General features: G+C 32.5%; 1 protein-coding gene across 1 annotated transcript in view; it reads right to left on the minus strand.

Annotated features, from left to right (window-relative positions):
* The window catches only part of LOC143222302 (uncharacterized), a 78,695-nt gene that overhangs the window by 31,857 nt on the left and 33,918 nt on the right, over positions 1-12,920 (minus strand). The window contains exon 3 of the mRNA XM_076448643.1: positions 1,362-1,624. Coding sequence (XP_076304758.1) covers positions 1,362-1,624 — 263 coding nt within the window. The remainder of the gene's footprint in view (positions 1-1,361; positions 1,625-12,920) is intronic.

Here is a 12,920-nt window from a genome sequence, read left to right on the forward strand (position 1 = left end):
TGACAAAAACATTTACAGTTGCATAGGCAATTAAGTAGTTACAAAACATAAAGAGAGCTTATCAATCTTAAAAGAATTTGAAAAGAGTGTATAATGCATTTTTATAGTTTCTTTGTACTTCTACACATGTTGTATATTCACAGGCCTACAAAACAAAATACCACAAGTCTTCAGTCATTCCACACTGTTAGAAACACAAAAATTAACTGAGATACATGTCTTTACTCAGTTCTTTGAGCCATATTTGTTTCTCAACTTCAGTTAGAGAATTTTTGAGAAATATCACTGAGTTAGAGTGAAATTAGATAGCCATAATAAGCTTTCTCTCAACAAATTATTCTTTAACAGATGTTTACAGTGAATCCTTTAATATTATTTTGCCTACAGTTATAACTTATGTATATAACAATTTTCTCCAAAACTCCATCTTAAGTGTATTGATGAGGAATAACATTCATGGTTTTATTTTTCCAAGCATTAACTGGAGAATCTGATTTCCTGTCCATCAAGTGTGATTTTCTAGAGAATTCAAAGTGTTTTGGCTTTACCAATAGTTAAAAAGATTAGTACAATAGCTAGTTCACATAGGAATATTAACTATCACAAATGCTTCACTACATTTTTTGATGCCTTCTTTCACATAGCATTAAGTTTGCCAGATGAAATCCTTAAGATGCTGTTAAACTTCACTAAATTTAAACATTCGCTACCGATACCAAAACAGTGATTTTCTCTACAAAGTTACAGTAACAACAATCATACCAACACAAGCTACTTAAATAAAAAAACATCTTGCTAAATTATAATAGTAATTGATGAAATAACTCCATTTATCACCACCTTAACAGATACAGAACTTAAGCTTGGGAGTTGCAAACGCTTTCCATTATACCTATAACACTATAATTTAAAATATAATTATCAACAATACAAGATCTTCATATTGTTAAAACAGTATTTGACAATTTAAATTGAAGAAATTCATTATACTCTAATACCAAGATGTCTCAGAATTAGGTGGCAAATATTTTCTAGCTTTCATGAGTTAATATAGTGTTCAAAACTAACAAATTATATGCACATAAATACTACATATACATTTACTTGTCCAATTCCTTTTTTGTACTTATTACGATTTTAAGGCAATTTTTACTTTAGCTGAAACTGACTACTAAGTTTTTGGGCAACTTCTGGCATTTTATGAACATCTCACAATCTCCTATATATAAACATTTGTGCTTGCCTTATTAAAACACTAGCAAAATGAGTGTCCTAAGTGTATGAACTGCAAACTAGTAACTACTAACCAGAAGATGGCCATTTCTTTTCATCATAGGTCACTCTTTGGTTCCTTTACTTACCCTACGTGTTTCAATTTCCAGATCATATTTTTTGTGATCATCCCCAAGTACAGGCATACAAAGAAAAATCTTTGAGCCTGTTCTGCCATCTCCTCGGTAATGATCAGTTGATCTAAGAATTGGCACAGGTGTGGCAGCAGCTACATTGTAGAGATTCTGTACCCAAATTGGCCTGGTGTCTGTAGTAAAGAGTTCACAGTCTATTTGATATGTAGTGGTAAACTGATCCTTCAGTTGACTTACAGAAGAGACATCTGCAACAGCTGAAAGACAGTACTTTATTACACTTGGTAACTACCTTAGATACAGAAAAACATGGCAGTATTTGAAATTTTCAAAGTATTAAATATTTACAAATTTAATGTTTATTTATTTCTTTTTTTTTCAAATAAAGACTTACCATCCTAATATATACATTTGTCCTTGAAACTAAAAGTCCACTAACTATTTCTTTTACATACCTGAATATTAACACGTGAAACAAGAGAGAATTCTCAATAGCCATGATACTTGAAATTCTTTTACACAGGATGAAAGTTAATCAATCTATGAGACCATCTTTTTCCACATTATTCACAATATTTTTGCACACCAATAATACCAATGGCAGGATGCACAAACACCCAATTTGATTTTATTACTCAATGATTTCCTGCAGCCTACCCACAAAATGAAATTCTTTTAGGCAAGACTAAAGTAAATTAATCTATGAAACCTTGAGCACAGTGAAATAAATTAATCAAAAGGGTTTGACCTTAAGTCCAAAACTGTAATTAGATCTTAAGTTAGTCAAAAGACAATGGAGCTATGTACTAGAAAAACCTCAAAGCTGTTCTATGAGCTGCTATACTGCAGTTAAAAATTACTCCTTAGACTAAAAAAAAAGTAATTATTGTCCATAGATCTCAGTTCTTTACCCAACAGAAACATAAGGTCTGTATTACTTAGTAATACTTTAAATTGAAAGGCATGTCCAATATAATTAACAGTGATCAATATTGCACAGGCAAATCTTAGTTTGCTTTCCTGTATATGAGAGGCAGATAAGTGGAACCAAATATATATACACTATAAAACCAGTTCTAATACTTTAGAAAATCTTAGAACTATTTTAAAAAGAGTTACACAATGTATTTTGTAAACATTATTTTAAATGATAGAACAGTAACTACAGCAAGTGTTTTTAGCAGTAACAATAATCTTATGAACATATTACATAATTAAATATGAAGAAAATTATAAATAATTCTAAATTAATTTCCAATACCAAAAAAGGTGTAAACCAGCACTCTCCATATGCATGGTCATATAATAATAATAACACAAAAAATGAGTATGAAATAAATGAAGTGTGTTCAGTCTGTTCTACAGAACTGATAATTTGTAAATGGTGAAATGTATCACTGCTTTCAAATCTCAACTACAATGAATAAATGTAAATATTCCAATAAACCCCCATATATCTTCTTGTGTGTAAAATCATGCTAAAATTTGCATTCCAATTATGTATAACAGGCCTTCCAGTTCATATTTATTAATATGCAGGCTGTAACAAAAAATTACAGGCTTTTTAATAGTATTTCTACATAATTTATTTGGCAATCAATCAATTTTCCAATCTAAACCACTCAAAAAATTACTAAAACCAAAAGGAGTTTCATATGCTTTTGAAATACCAGTTTATAAAACTTTTGTTCATTGCTACAAAGAACTTTATACTTTCTTTAAAGTTGTTTTTAACATATTTTTATGAAAATATAAAAATGTATACATGTATGGTTCAGACTGGTTGATAAAAACTTTGATGAATCATTTTTGCAAAAACAATAGGACCACTTTAGAAAATAAGATATTTTGATAACATTGTACACATTAAGTTCACATGGAGATCCAATATACTGCAAATGCATTGATATTTTATTACTTCCTTGTACCACTGATATACATGAAGCCCGACAAGCTTAAAATACTTTCTCAAGAAAATAAAATTTCTCTGATACAACAGCCTTAAAAGCCAATGATATTTAACCACCCCAACCCTGTTATATTAGACAGCATTTTACATTCCTGCAAATGACCTCGAGACTAACATGTTCTAAAAAAAGTAATTACCTATAGATGTAAGTGAAAAAACAAGAGTCTGAACATCAAAGACCAAAGATTTTCAAAACCTAGTGTTCATACTTGTGTTTTTCTACAAGAGTAGAATTCCAGTGTATTTATTAAGCGCATTTTTAATTATTGTTTTCCCAAGGCACAACTACACCTGCTATAAATTTTTAATAAAACTGAATATTCTGAAAGAGAGTTCTATGGTACAATATATATGGTACCAGCTGTAGTCATCTGAATCTAAATTTTCTCACAAGTGTCACCTTTTTCTTAACTGTTTATTTTGAACAAGTGTATTTAAAATATGTTCCATTTGTAAGTCAGTTAAAATTTAAAGAGATTTGAAATTTTCTTTATTAAGCCTAACAAGTTACATACACATTAATTTTTCATGTAATAAACTTGCATCATTCAATACCTGGAGAACAGTGTATTTAAAAATGGTGGTATTGAATACATTTATTACCCTAGAGTTTGTTAAATGCAAAAGTAGCAAATGTGCAGTTTCAAACAACAACTGAAGATAAAGAAAGAAAAAAAGCTCCTGTCTCTTTCTAGAAACAACTAAGGAAAATACTCAATTCCGACTGTTAATCATAAACTGTCAATGAAAAGTACCCCTCATTTCCATGTATAGCAATTGGAAATGCTTTTTGTTCACTTATTCTCTCAATTTAAACCTTATTTTTCATAAAGAAATGCATATTTGGATCTTTGTTCAATCACATAATGTATTGTTGTAATAGTTTAACACATTTAACACATACCAATCCCTATGCATTTTGGAAAAAAAAAAAAAGTTTGCCCCTTGTGAGGATGGAAACATTACTTAAATGTTCCTGTCTCTAATATCCTACACTTTAATTTTAACATTTTTAGACGATGACAAAATACTGAATTAATATTAGACTCTAAACGGACTTTCAAAATCACTACTAGTTCGCATATAATGATTCAGACACTTTTAGGGCACGAAGTTTAATTTCCAGCAGCTTATGTAACGCTCTTGTGAGGTCTAATTGGGTAAAGGAGGCACGTTCGCAGAGAGCTGTCACAACCAAAAGATTACCAAGACCAGGCCTTGCTGACCTCAATATTTATGTCAGCGGGCGTCTCTGTGGTGACTCAACTTTTATTTTTTTTTTATTTTTTTTACAATAAAGAAAACAACTTTAGGAAACTTCCAAATGAGGTAAAAGAATGAAGTAGCTGTAGGTAAGCTAGTAAATGTGTAAAAATTCCCAAAAGTTTCAAGAATACGAATATATCATTCTACCATACAAATATGCGTATTTATAAAAATAAACATTTTCATCTAAATCTGTGTTACTATTTTTGCAACAATGGTCACCATTTACTTGCTTACTATCCCTCATGACAAAAGCATTGCACTGTTCGCCATTAAACTTCCGGTTCAGTTATTTATTAGATCCTGAATGATTTGCCTATCAAACGTCCAAAAAGACTTAGTTTTATGAAAGTTCCTCTGTCACCAGTGAAAACAAGTGTATTTTACACGGCGTATTAATACGTACCAGCACATATGCTGGAAAGACGTTGTTTTACCTGAATTCCATTTAGTGCACGTTTTAGCAATCTAGCAAATCCGTTTGAGGGTACTGTATTGAATGTTTTGCATTCGGAAACTAAACAAAGCACACTCGCTATACACACAAACTTATGATATATCCATAGAGGAGGAGGAGGAGTGGAGATAATTGCTTCCTCAAATATGGCCCTTATCAACTAATTGCTTCTAAAGGAGCTTAAAACATAGATATCCATGGCTATATTTAATCGCTTGTGGTGATGATACATCTCGTTTGAACAGTAGTTTCCGATGAAATGTTCTGACTTACGTCAACAGTAAGGAAAGATCTTATTGACTGTAAACAGTACAAGAGTTTAAGTTAAACCTTCTGAAAACAATCGGAATGTATGTCTGCCGGTGTTACAGGTAGAGCACTCCAAACAGTACATGTTTTATGTCGGATACAGACGACATTTTCGTCCTTTTCATTCCTATCCACACGCTTAACAACGTTTCCAGACTACTGCTGAGTGATAAAGATGTTCCAGTCTACTAAGAGTAGAAAACAGTTGGATCTGTTTTAACTTCAGCGAGTTAGTTGAAAGCAACACACACTGTAATTAAATTGCTGGTGTTTATTGCATGGTAAGTCGTTTCAAAGATACGAAATGCGAGAGAAATTCCTAAAGTTTTTCTTCTGTATCCTTCATCAAATAATTTAATTTTGATTAGAGTTTTTACTATAACTTAAAATCTACACTATAAAACAAACCGTGTATATCCACCACGAAAATTTCCCAACTTCTGATCGCTAAGAAATGTTCAATAGTTTTTAGATATGGGCCCAAATGTCCATAAACTTTGGGATAAAATTATAATTATATTAACAGAAAATATGGACGGTAAGGGTGAATTTTTAATTAAAAATAAAAAGAGAGAGATTGTTCAGCAGACGTAGATAGCGAATGGCACACACACAAGCCACCCCGAGCAACTTACAAAAGTGGAAACAGCGCGTTGTAAGAAGATCTTTGCTGATAACTACAATAAGACTAAACTGTCAAATACAAATCTAAATATTATTACTCACTAATGTTTTCTGAAATCTTTTATCAGTGTAGCTTATTACGTTGTTAGCTAAGTGTACAATGCTTCATAGTAAACTGACATTTTTTATACACATAAAACTGTAAAAGCACTTGAAGACAACAATCGATAGTTGAGGGATAACAGCGGTTTAACTCCTGTTACAAATATAAAAGAAAGAAAAGGTAGATGGTTTGGGCATATTGCCCGAAAGAACAAAAATATAGGTAGACCACATAGTAGGAAATCATTAGGACAATTGAGAAAAATATAATGTTACAGAGGAGCCTTTCATGTAAAAATAAAAAATGATCAGAGGTTCCGTAGGACAGGAAGGAGTGAAGGGACTTTGTGAAAGAGGCTAAGAGTCGACAGGACCGGGCAGTAAAGAAATGAGAACATGCGCTTACGAAATTCCGCGCTTTCTCGATATCTTTGAATGAATTACCTACATTGAACTTATGGAATAAAAATACCAAAATAACATTACAAAAGTGGCTAAAACGTGAGTAAAAAGTATATAAATACCAAAACAACGAAACTAACTGTTGTGTTCCAGCATCGTTATTTTCAAGGACTTGCTAACAGTGAACGAACTGACTACAATTACATGCATTCTAAAACCATGTTAGGTAGGCGTCCACAACAATCAAAGGAAGCTAAGGCTTACATACGTGAAGGCAGTGGCCTAATCACGATTAAATAAAAGTTAATTTTATGTCAAATCACCTATTATTATATAACTAAATCTAAAAAAAATAAAATAATAATACGATGACAATATGGTCGCATGAAATATAAAAATCAATATTTACATTTAAAAATTGGGGTATTTTTGTTATCCTTAACTTATTTCGAACGCCAGCATTCACAAGGGTACAAAAAACAGACGACAGAGGAATCGACCACATTGTTTTTTGCTTTTTTTATATATACAAAATTTGATACCGACTTCACTCATGTGCAGAAACAAATCAATATGAAAGACGAGAAAGAAATGAAGACAATTGGTATGGGTATTAAAACTTTATTTTAATAAAGTACAGAACAACGTTTTGACCTTCTTAGGTCATCTTCGACTTAACAGTTTCTCTTCATCACGAAAATATCTCATCAGCTTTCAACATCTAAGTGTGATATCTTATTATAATGGAGTTTTTGATTTATGCGATCAAAATTCGGACATAAGAAACTACCCCATTAATCATCAACAATTATAACAGAATAATTTATATGCAAAAACGGCTCGTTTGGGCTGAGAAAACACTTTTACATAGAAGAGCGAACAATGTTTCGACCTTCTTCGGTCATCGTCAGGTTCACAAAGAAAGAGGTAACTGACCGGAAGCTGACCACATGTTTGAAAGGGGTTGTGTAACTGTGTGTCGAAGTGTAGAGGGCGGTGTTAGATGTTTGAATATATAATTTTATTTATTTTATTAATATAGGTATAAAGGCGTTCCTTTATATTGGTTTATTTTGGGTTTAAGTTGTTGTATAAGTAAGGCTTCTTTAATTTTGCGTTTGTTTATGTTTGTTTCTTTATTTGGTATTTGAGTGTTTTCTATGGTTATGTTGTGTTTATTTGACTTGCAGTGTTCGAAAACGTGTGAAGGTGACTTTTTATGTTCTTTGAATCTGGTTTCCATTTTCTACTTGTTTCTCAATATAGAAGTCGTGGCAGTTATCACATTGTATTTTATAAATAATGTTGGTGTGGTGTTTGTCAGTGTAGTTTTTACATAGTATAGACCTCAGTTTTGTGCGGGTTTTGAATAAATTTGGTATTAATTGGAATGTCATATTTTGTTACTAATTTTTGCCAAATGTTGGTTATTTGTTTGCTGATGTCAGGAATATATGGTATACAGCAGTATATGGTTTCGTGGTTTTTTGATTCGTGAGCTGTATTTACTTTAGTTGGTTGATTTTGCTTTCTGTCTAGGTGTGTGCGTATAATGTTTTCTACGGTTTGTGGAGGAAACTTATTGATGTTGGTGAAGTATTGTTTTATTTTGTCTAATTCATCGTTAATTTTATCTGGTGAGCATAGTTTTATGGCTGTGTTTATTTGGTTTCTTAGTATGTTGAGTTTTTGTTTTGTTTCATGTGCTGAGTCCCAAGGAATGTATAGTCCAGTATGGGTGATTTTTCGGTGGATTTCTGTTTGAAATTGTGTATCAGTTCTTGTAATTTTGAGGTTAAGAAATGATATTTGTTTGTTTTCTTCCTGTTCACATGTGAAGTTGATGTTGGGATGTATAGAGTTAATGTGATTGAAAAAATTAAGTATGTGTTCTGTAGATTTGAATCCCGCAACCGTGTCATCTACATATCTGTACCAGTATAATGGTGGATGTAATGCTGTGTTAATTGCTTGTGTTTCAACTTGTGTCATAAAAATATTGGCTAGAACTGGTGATATTGGGTTACCCATGCTTAGGCCATTTGTTTGTATATAGTTTTGGTTGTTGAACATGAAGTTTGTCTTTATCGTGGTGAATTCTATGAGGGTTGCTAACTGGTTACTGGGAATTTCTATAGTTGGGTTAGGGTCTCGGATATAGAGTTCTAAGGCTATCTTGCAGGCTTCAGTGGTTGGAACTTCTGTAAAGAGGGATATAACATCGAAACTGGCCATTAAGGCTTTATGATTAAGTTGATTTAGATTAGACTTGAAATTAAAAAGAGTCTTTGATAAATGAGCTGGCTGATGTTACATATTTGGAGAATGCCCATGCTATGTATTTACCAAGGTTGTAATTAAACGATTCATATGTGGACATTATTGGTCGTAATGGACAATCTGGTTTATGAGGTTTGGGGATGCCGTATATTTGCGGTGTGCGTGAGTCGGTTTTACGTAGGTAGGAATAAAGTGTTTGTGAAATTGTGTTGGCTTTTTTCATTTGTAGTAGTAATTTGTTCAGTTGCGTCTCGTGTGTCTTTGTTGGATTTGTGTGTATTGGTTTAAATTTGTTCGTGTCTGATAGGATGTTATTCATTTTTTGGATGTATTCATTCGTGTTCATTATGACTATAGCGTTACCTTTATCTGCTTTCAGAATTTTTATGTTTTTGTCTTGTTTTAGGTTTTTAATGCAATTAATGTCTCTTTTTGTAAGGTTGTTTTTCAGTTTTCTGTTTTTGTGAAATAGTGGTGTACGGTATGCTAGTTCAGACATAATGGTAACAGGTAAGTACAAATACACAGAGAAAAACACAAAAACAACATCTTAAACGATTTTTTCAAAGAATTTTCTCACAAAACCATCAACATAATTTCACAAAACAGAAAACTGAAAAACAACCTTACAAAAAGAGACATTAATTGCATTAAAAACCTAAAACAAGACAAAAACATAAAAATTCTGAAAGCAGATAAAGGTAACGCTATAGTCATAATGAACACGAATGAATACATCCAAAAAAATGAATAACATCCTATCAGACACGAACAAATTTAAACCAATACACACAAATCCAACAAAGACACACGAGACGCAACTGAACAAATTACTACTACAAATGAAAAAAGCCAACACAATTTCACAAACACTTTATTCCTACCTACGTAAAACCGACTCACGCACACCGCAAATATACGGCATCCCCAAACCTCATAAACCAGATTGTCCATTACGACCAATAATGTCCACATATGAATCGTTTAATTACAACCTTGGTAAATACATAGCATGGGCATTCTCCAAATATGTAACATCAGCCAGCTCATTTATCAAAGACTCTTTTAATTTCAAGTCTAATCTAAATCAACTTAATCATAAAGCCTTAATGGCCAGTTTCGATGTTATATCCCTCTTTACAGAAGTTCCAACCACTGAAGCCTGCAAGATAGCCTTAGAACTCTATATCCGAGACCCTAACCCAACTATAGAAATTCCCAGTAACCAGTTAGCAACCCTCATAGAATTCACCACGATAAAGACAAACTTCATGTTCAACAACCAAAACTATATACAAACAAATGGCCTAAGCATGGGTAACCCAATATCACCAGTTCTAGCCAATATTTTTTATGACACAAGTTGAAACACAAGCAATTAACACAGCATTACATCCACCATTATACTGGTACAGATATGTAGATGACACGGTTGCGGGATTCAAATCTACAGAACACATACTTAATTTTTTCAATCACATTAACTCTATACATCCCAACATCAACTTCACATGTGAACAGGAAGAAAACAAACAAATATCATTTCTTAACCTCAAAATTACAAGAACTGATACACAATTTCAAACAGAAATCCACCGAAAAATCACCCATACTGGACTATACATTCCTTGGGACTCAGCACATGAAACAAAACAAAAACTCAACATACTAAGAAACCAAATAAACACAGCCATAAAACTATGCTCACCAGATAAAATTAACGATGAATTAGACAAAATAAAACAATACTTCACCAACATCAATAAGTTTCCTCCACAAACCGTAGAAAACATTATACGCACACACCTAGACAGAAAGCAAAATCAACCAACTAAAGTAAATACAGCTCACGAATCAAAAAACCACGAAACCATATACTGCTGTATACCATATATTCCTGACATCAGCAAACAAATAACCAACATTTGGCAAAAATTAGTAACAAAATATGACATTCCAATTAATACCAAATTTATTCAAAAACCCGGCACAAAACTGAGGTCTATACTATGTAAAAACTACACTGACAAACACCACACCAACATTATTTATAAAATACAATGTGATAACTGCCACGACTTCTATATTGGAGAAACAAGTAGAAAAATGGAAACCAGATTCAAAGAACATAAAAAGTCACCTTCACACGTTTTCGAACACTGCAAGTCAAATAAACACAACATAACCACAGAAAACACTCAAATACTAAATAAAAAACAAACATAAACAAACGCAAAATTAAAGAAGCCTTACTTATACAACAACTTAAACCCAAAATAAACCAATATAAAGGAACGCCTTTATACCTATATTAATATAATAAAATAAATAAAATAATATATTCAAACATCTAACACCGCCCTCTACATTCCGACACTCAGTTACACAACCCCTTTCAAACATGTGGTCAGTTCTGGTCAGTTACCTCTTTCTTTGTGAACCTGCATTTTAACTAACCTTCAATATGAAAATTGATGGGTGTTTCATCAACAAGTTTCGTGAAATTTGGCTAAATATCTATGCTCAATGAGCATCTTAGCTCTGCCTCTAAATTTGTCAGTAAACCGAGATCTGTATCTAGACTGAAGAAAATCTAGCGTAGAAAATGTTGACACATCCATGTGGAACCAAACATGAAAAATAATTTTGAAATTGTTTTATTTAAATTTGGAAGACTCTCATTTATTAGAATAAATCTCTCTGATATAACATTTTTGTTTACCATTTATGCGTTCTACACTTTGCAGGGTAAGCATCTCGTCTTCAAATCCACAATTATCCAAAGACAAAAAAAAAGATGCAAGTTCCTTAATGAAATTTCCTAAGTCAAATTGAAATGAATCATACAAAAAATTCAAATATCAATTTCAAATTTCTGAAGAAAACCTAAAAAGGTCGAAACGCTCTTCTCTGCTTTATTAGTAAAAGTGTTAATACTCATATCAACCGTCCTGAGATACATATGGGGCGAGATGTTGTTACAATGGTATGCAAAGCAAATCCTTGTATTCCCACAGTCTGATAAGATATTTTCTAAGCCACACGCGGCCTAGGTTATTAAGGTATAATTCTAATTTAATTATCCTATAAGAGAAAAGTGATATACATATTTTCATTAACCTCGATATATCCACTGCTGTGGATGTAATTAAGTTGCGAAATAGTACAGACATTTCGCTGACTGCATATTGAGATTCAGTACGTTTTCTGTAAATCCTCCGATAACTGAACTCCGTAACCCTTATTTGTTAAACATAAATATTCGCGTTTATCTAGGCCTTAAAGCTGTTGGTGTAGTATTTAAACTACCCATGTTTCAGGACACATTAAAGGAAAAGAGGACAAAGTCATAATGAATATTCAATTCATCACCTTGGTGGCTCAGCAGTAAATCGGTGGGCTTACAAGGCTAGAAACTAGGTTTCCGAATTCACAGTGGACAGAAAACGGATAGCCCACTGTGTAACTTTGTGCTAAAAATTAAACAAAATATCTGCTACTTGTCAGTACCTGTGTAGGTGACAAATGTAAGAGTTAGACATTGGGTATAATTTTTATGCTATACCACTCCACGTGCTGTAAAGTTGAGTAGATTGATTGAGACTACAAAAATTGAAACATATTTTGATAAATAAATTCCTGGGAAAAATAAAATCCAAGAAGTTAGGTACTGCAATTATTAAAATCACAACCAGTAAATATTGTACATTTATTTAGTTGTGTAATTCCAATGATTAGTCAAGTTCCCATGTTTAGGAGACCTGTATAAATAATAATCAAAACACAAAAACAAATATTGAATTTTCCCTCCACTGCCCTTTGCCCTGTCGTTTCATCCATTCTACAATTCAAATATTATTGAACAATTTTAATGCCTTCGCGAAACGCCTCTCTTTCATTGTGTTTTAATAATACACGATGCACTACTAAAGAATCTAGTTGGAACCTTAATAAAAAAAATAAACCATACACACCACAAAAATAAAGCATCTGTTTCAACGAAATACACTGTTACAGTCATGTTAGGCGCAGATAGCCTGGTTGCTTCGCGCCATAAAACGCCAAACCCACCCAGTCATGTTGCATCGTAAGCCAAGGTTTGTCAAACAGTCAAAACAATAAACATTTCTTACTATTAGTTTAT

The sequence above is a fragment of the Tachypleus tridentatus genome, chromosome 8 (assembly GCF_004210375.1).
Source record: "Tachypleus tridentatus isolate NWPU-2018 chromosome 8, ASM421037v1, whole genome shotgun sequence".
Taxonomy (NCBI): Eukaryota; Metazoa; Arthropoda; class Merostomata; order Xiphosura; family Limulidae; genus Tachypleus; species Tachypleus tridentatus.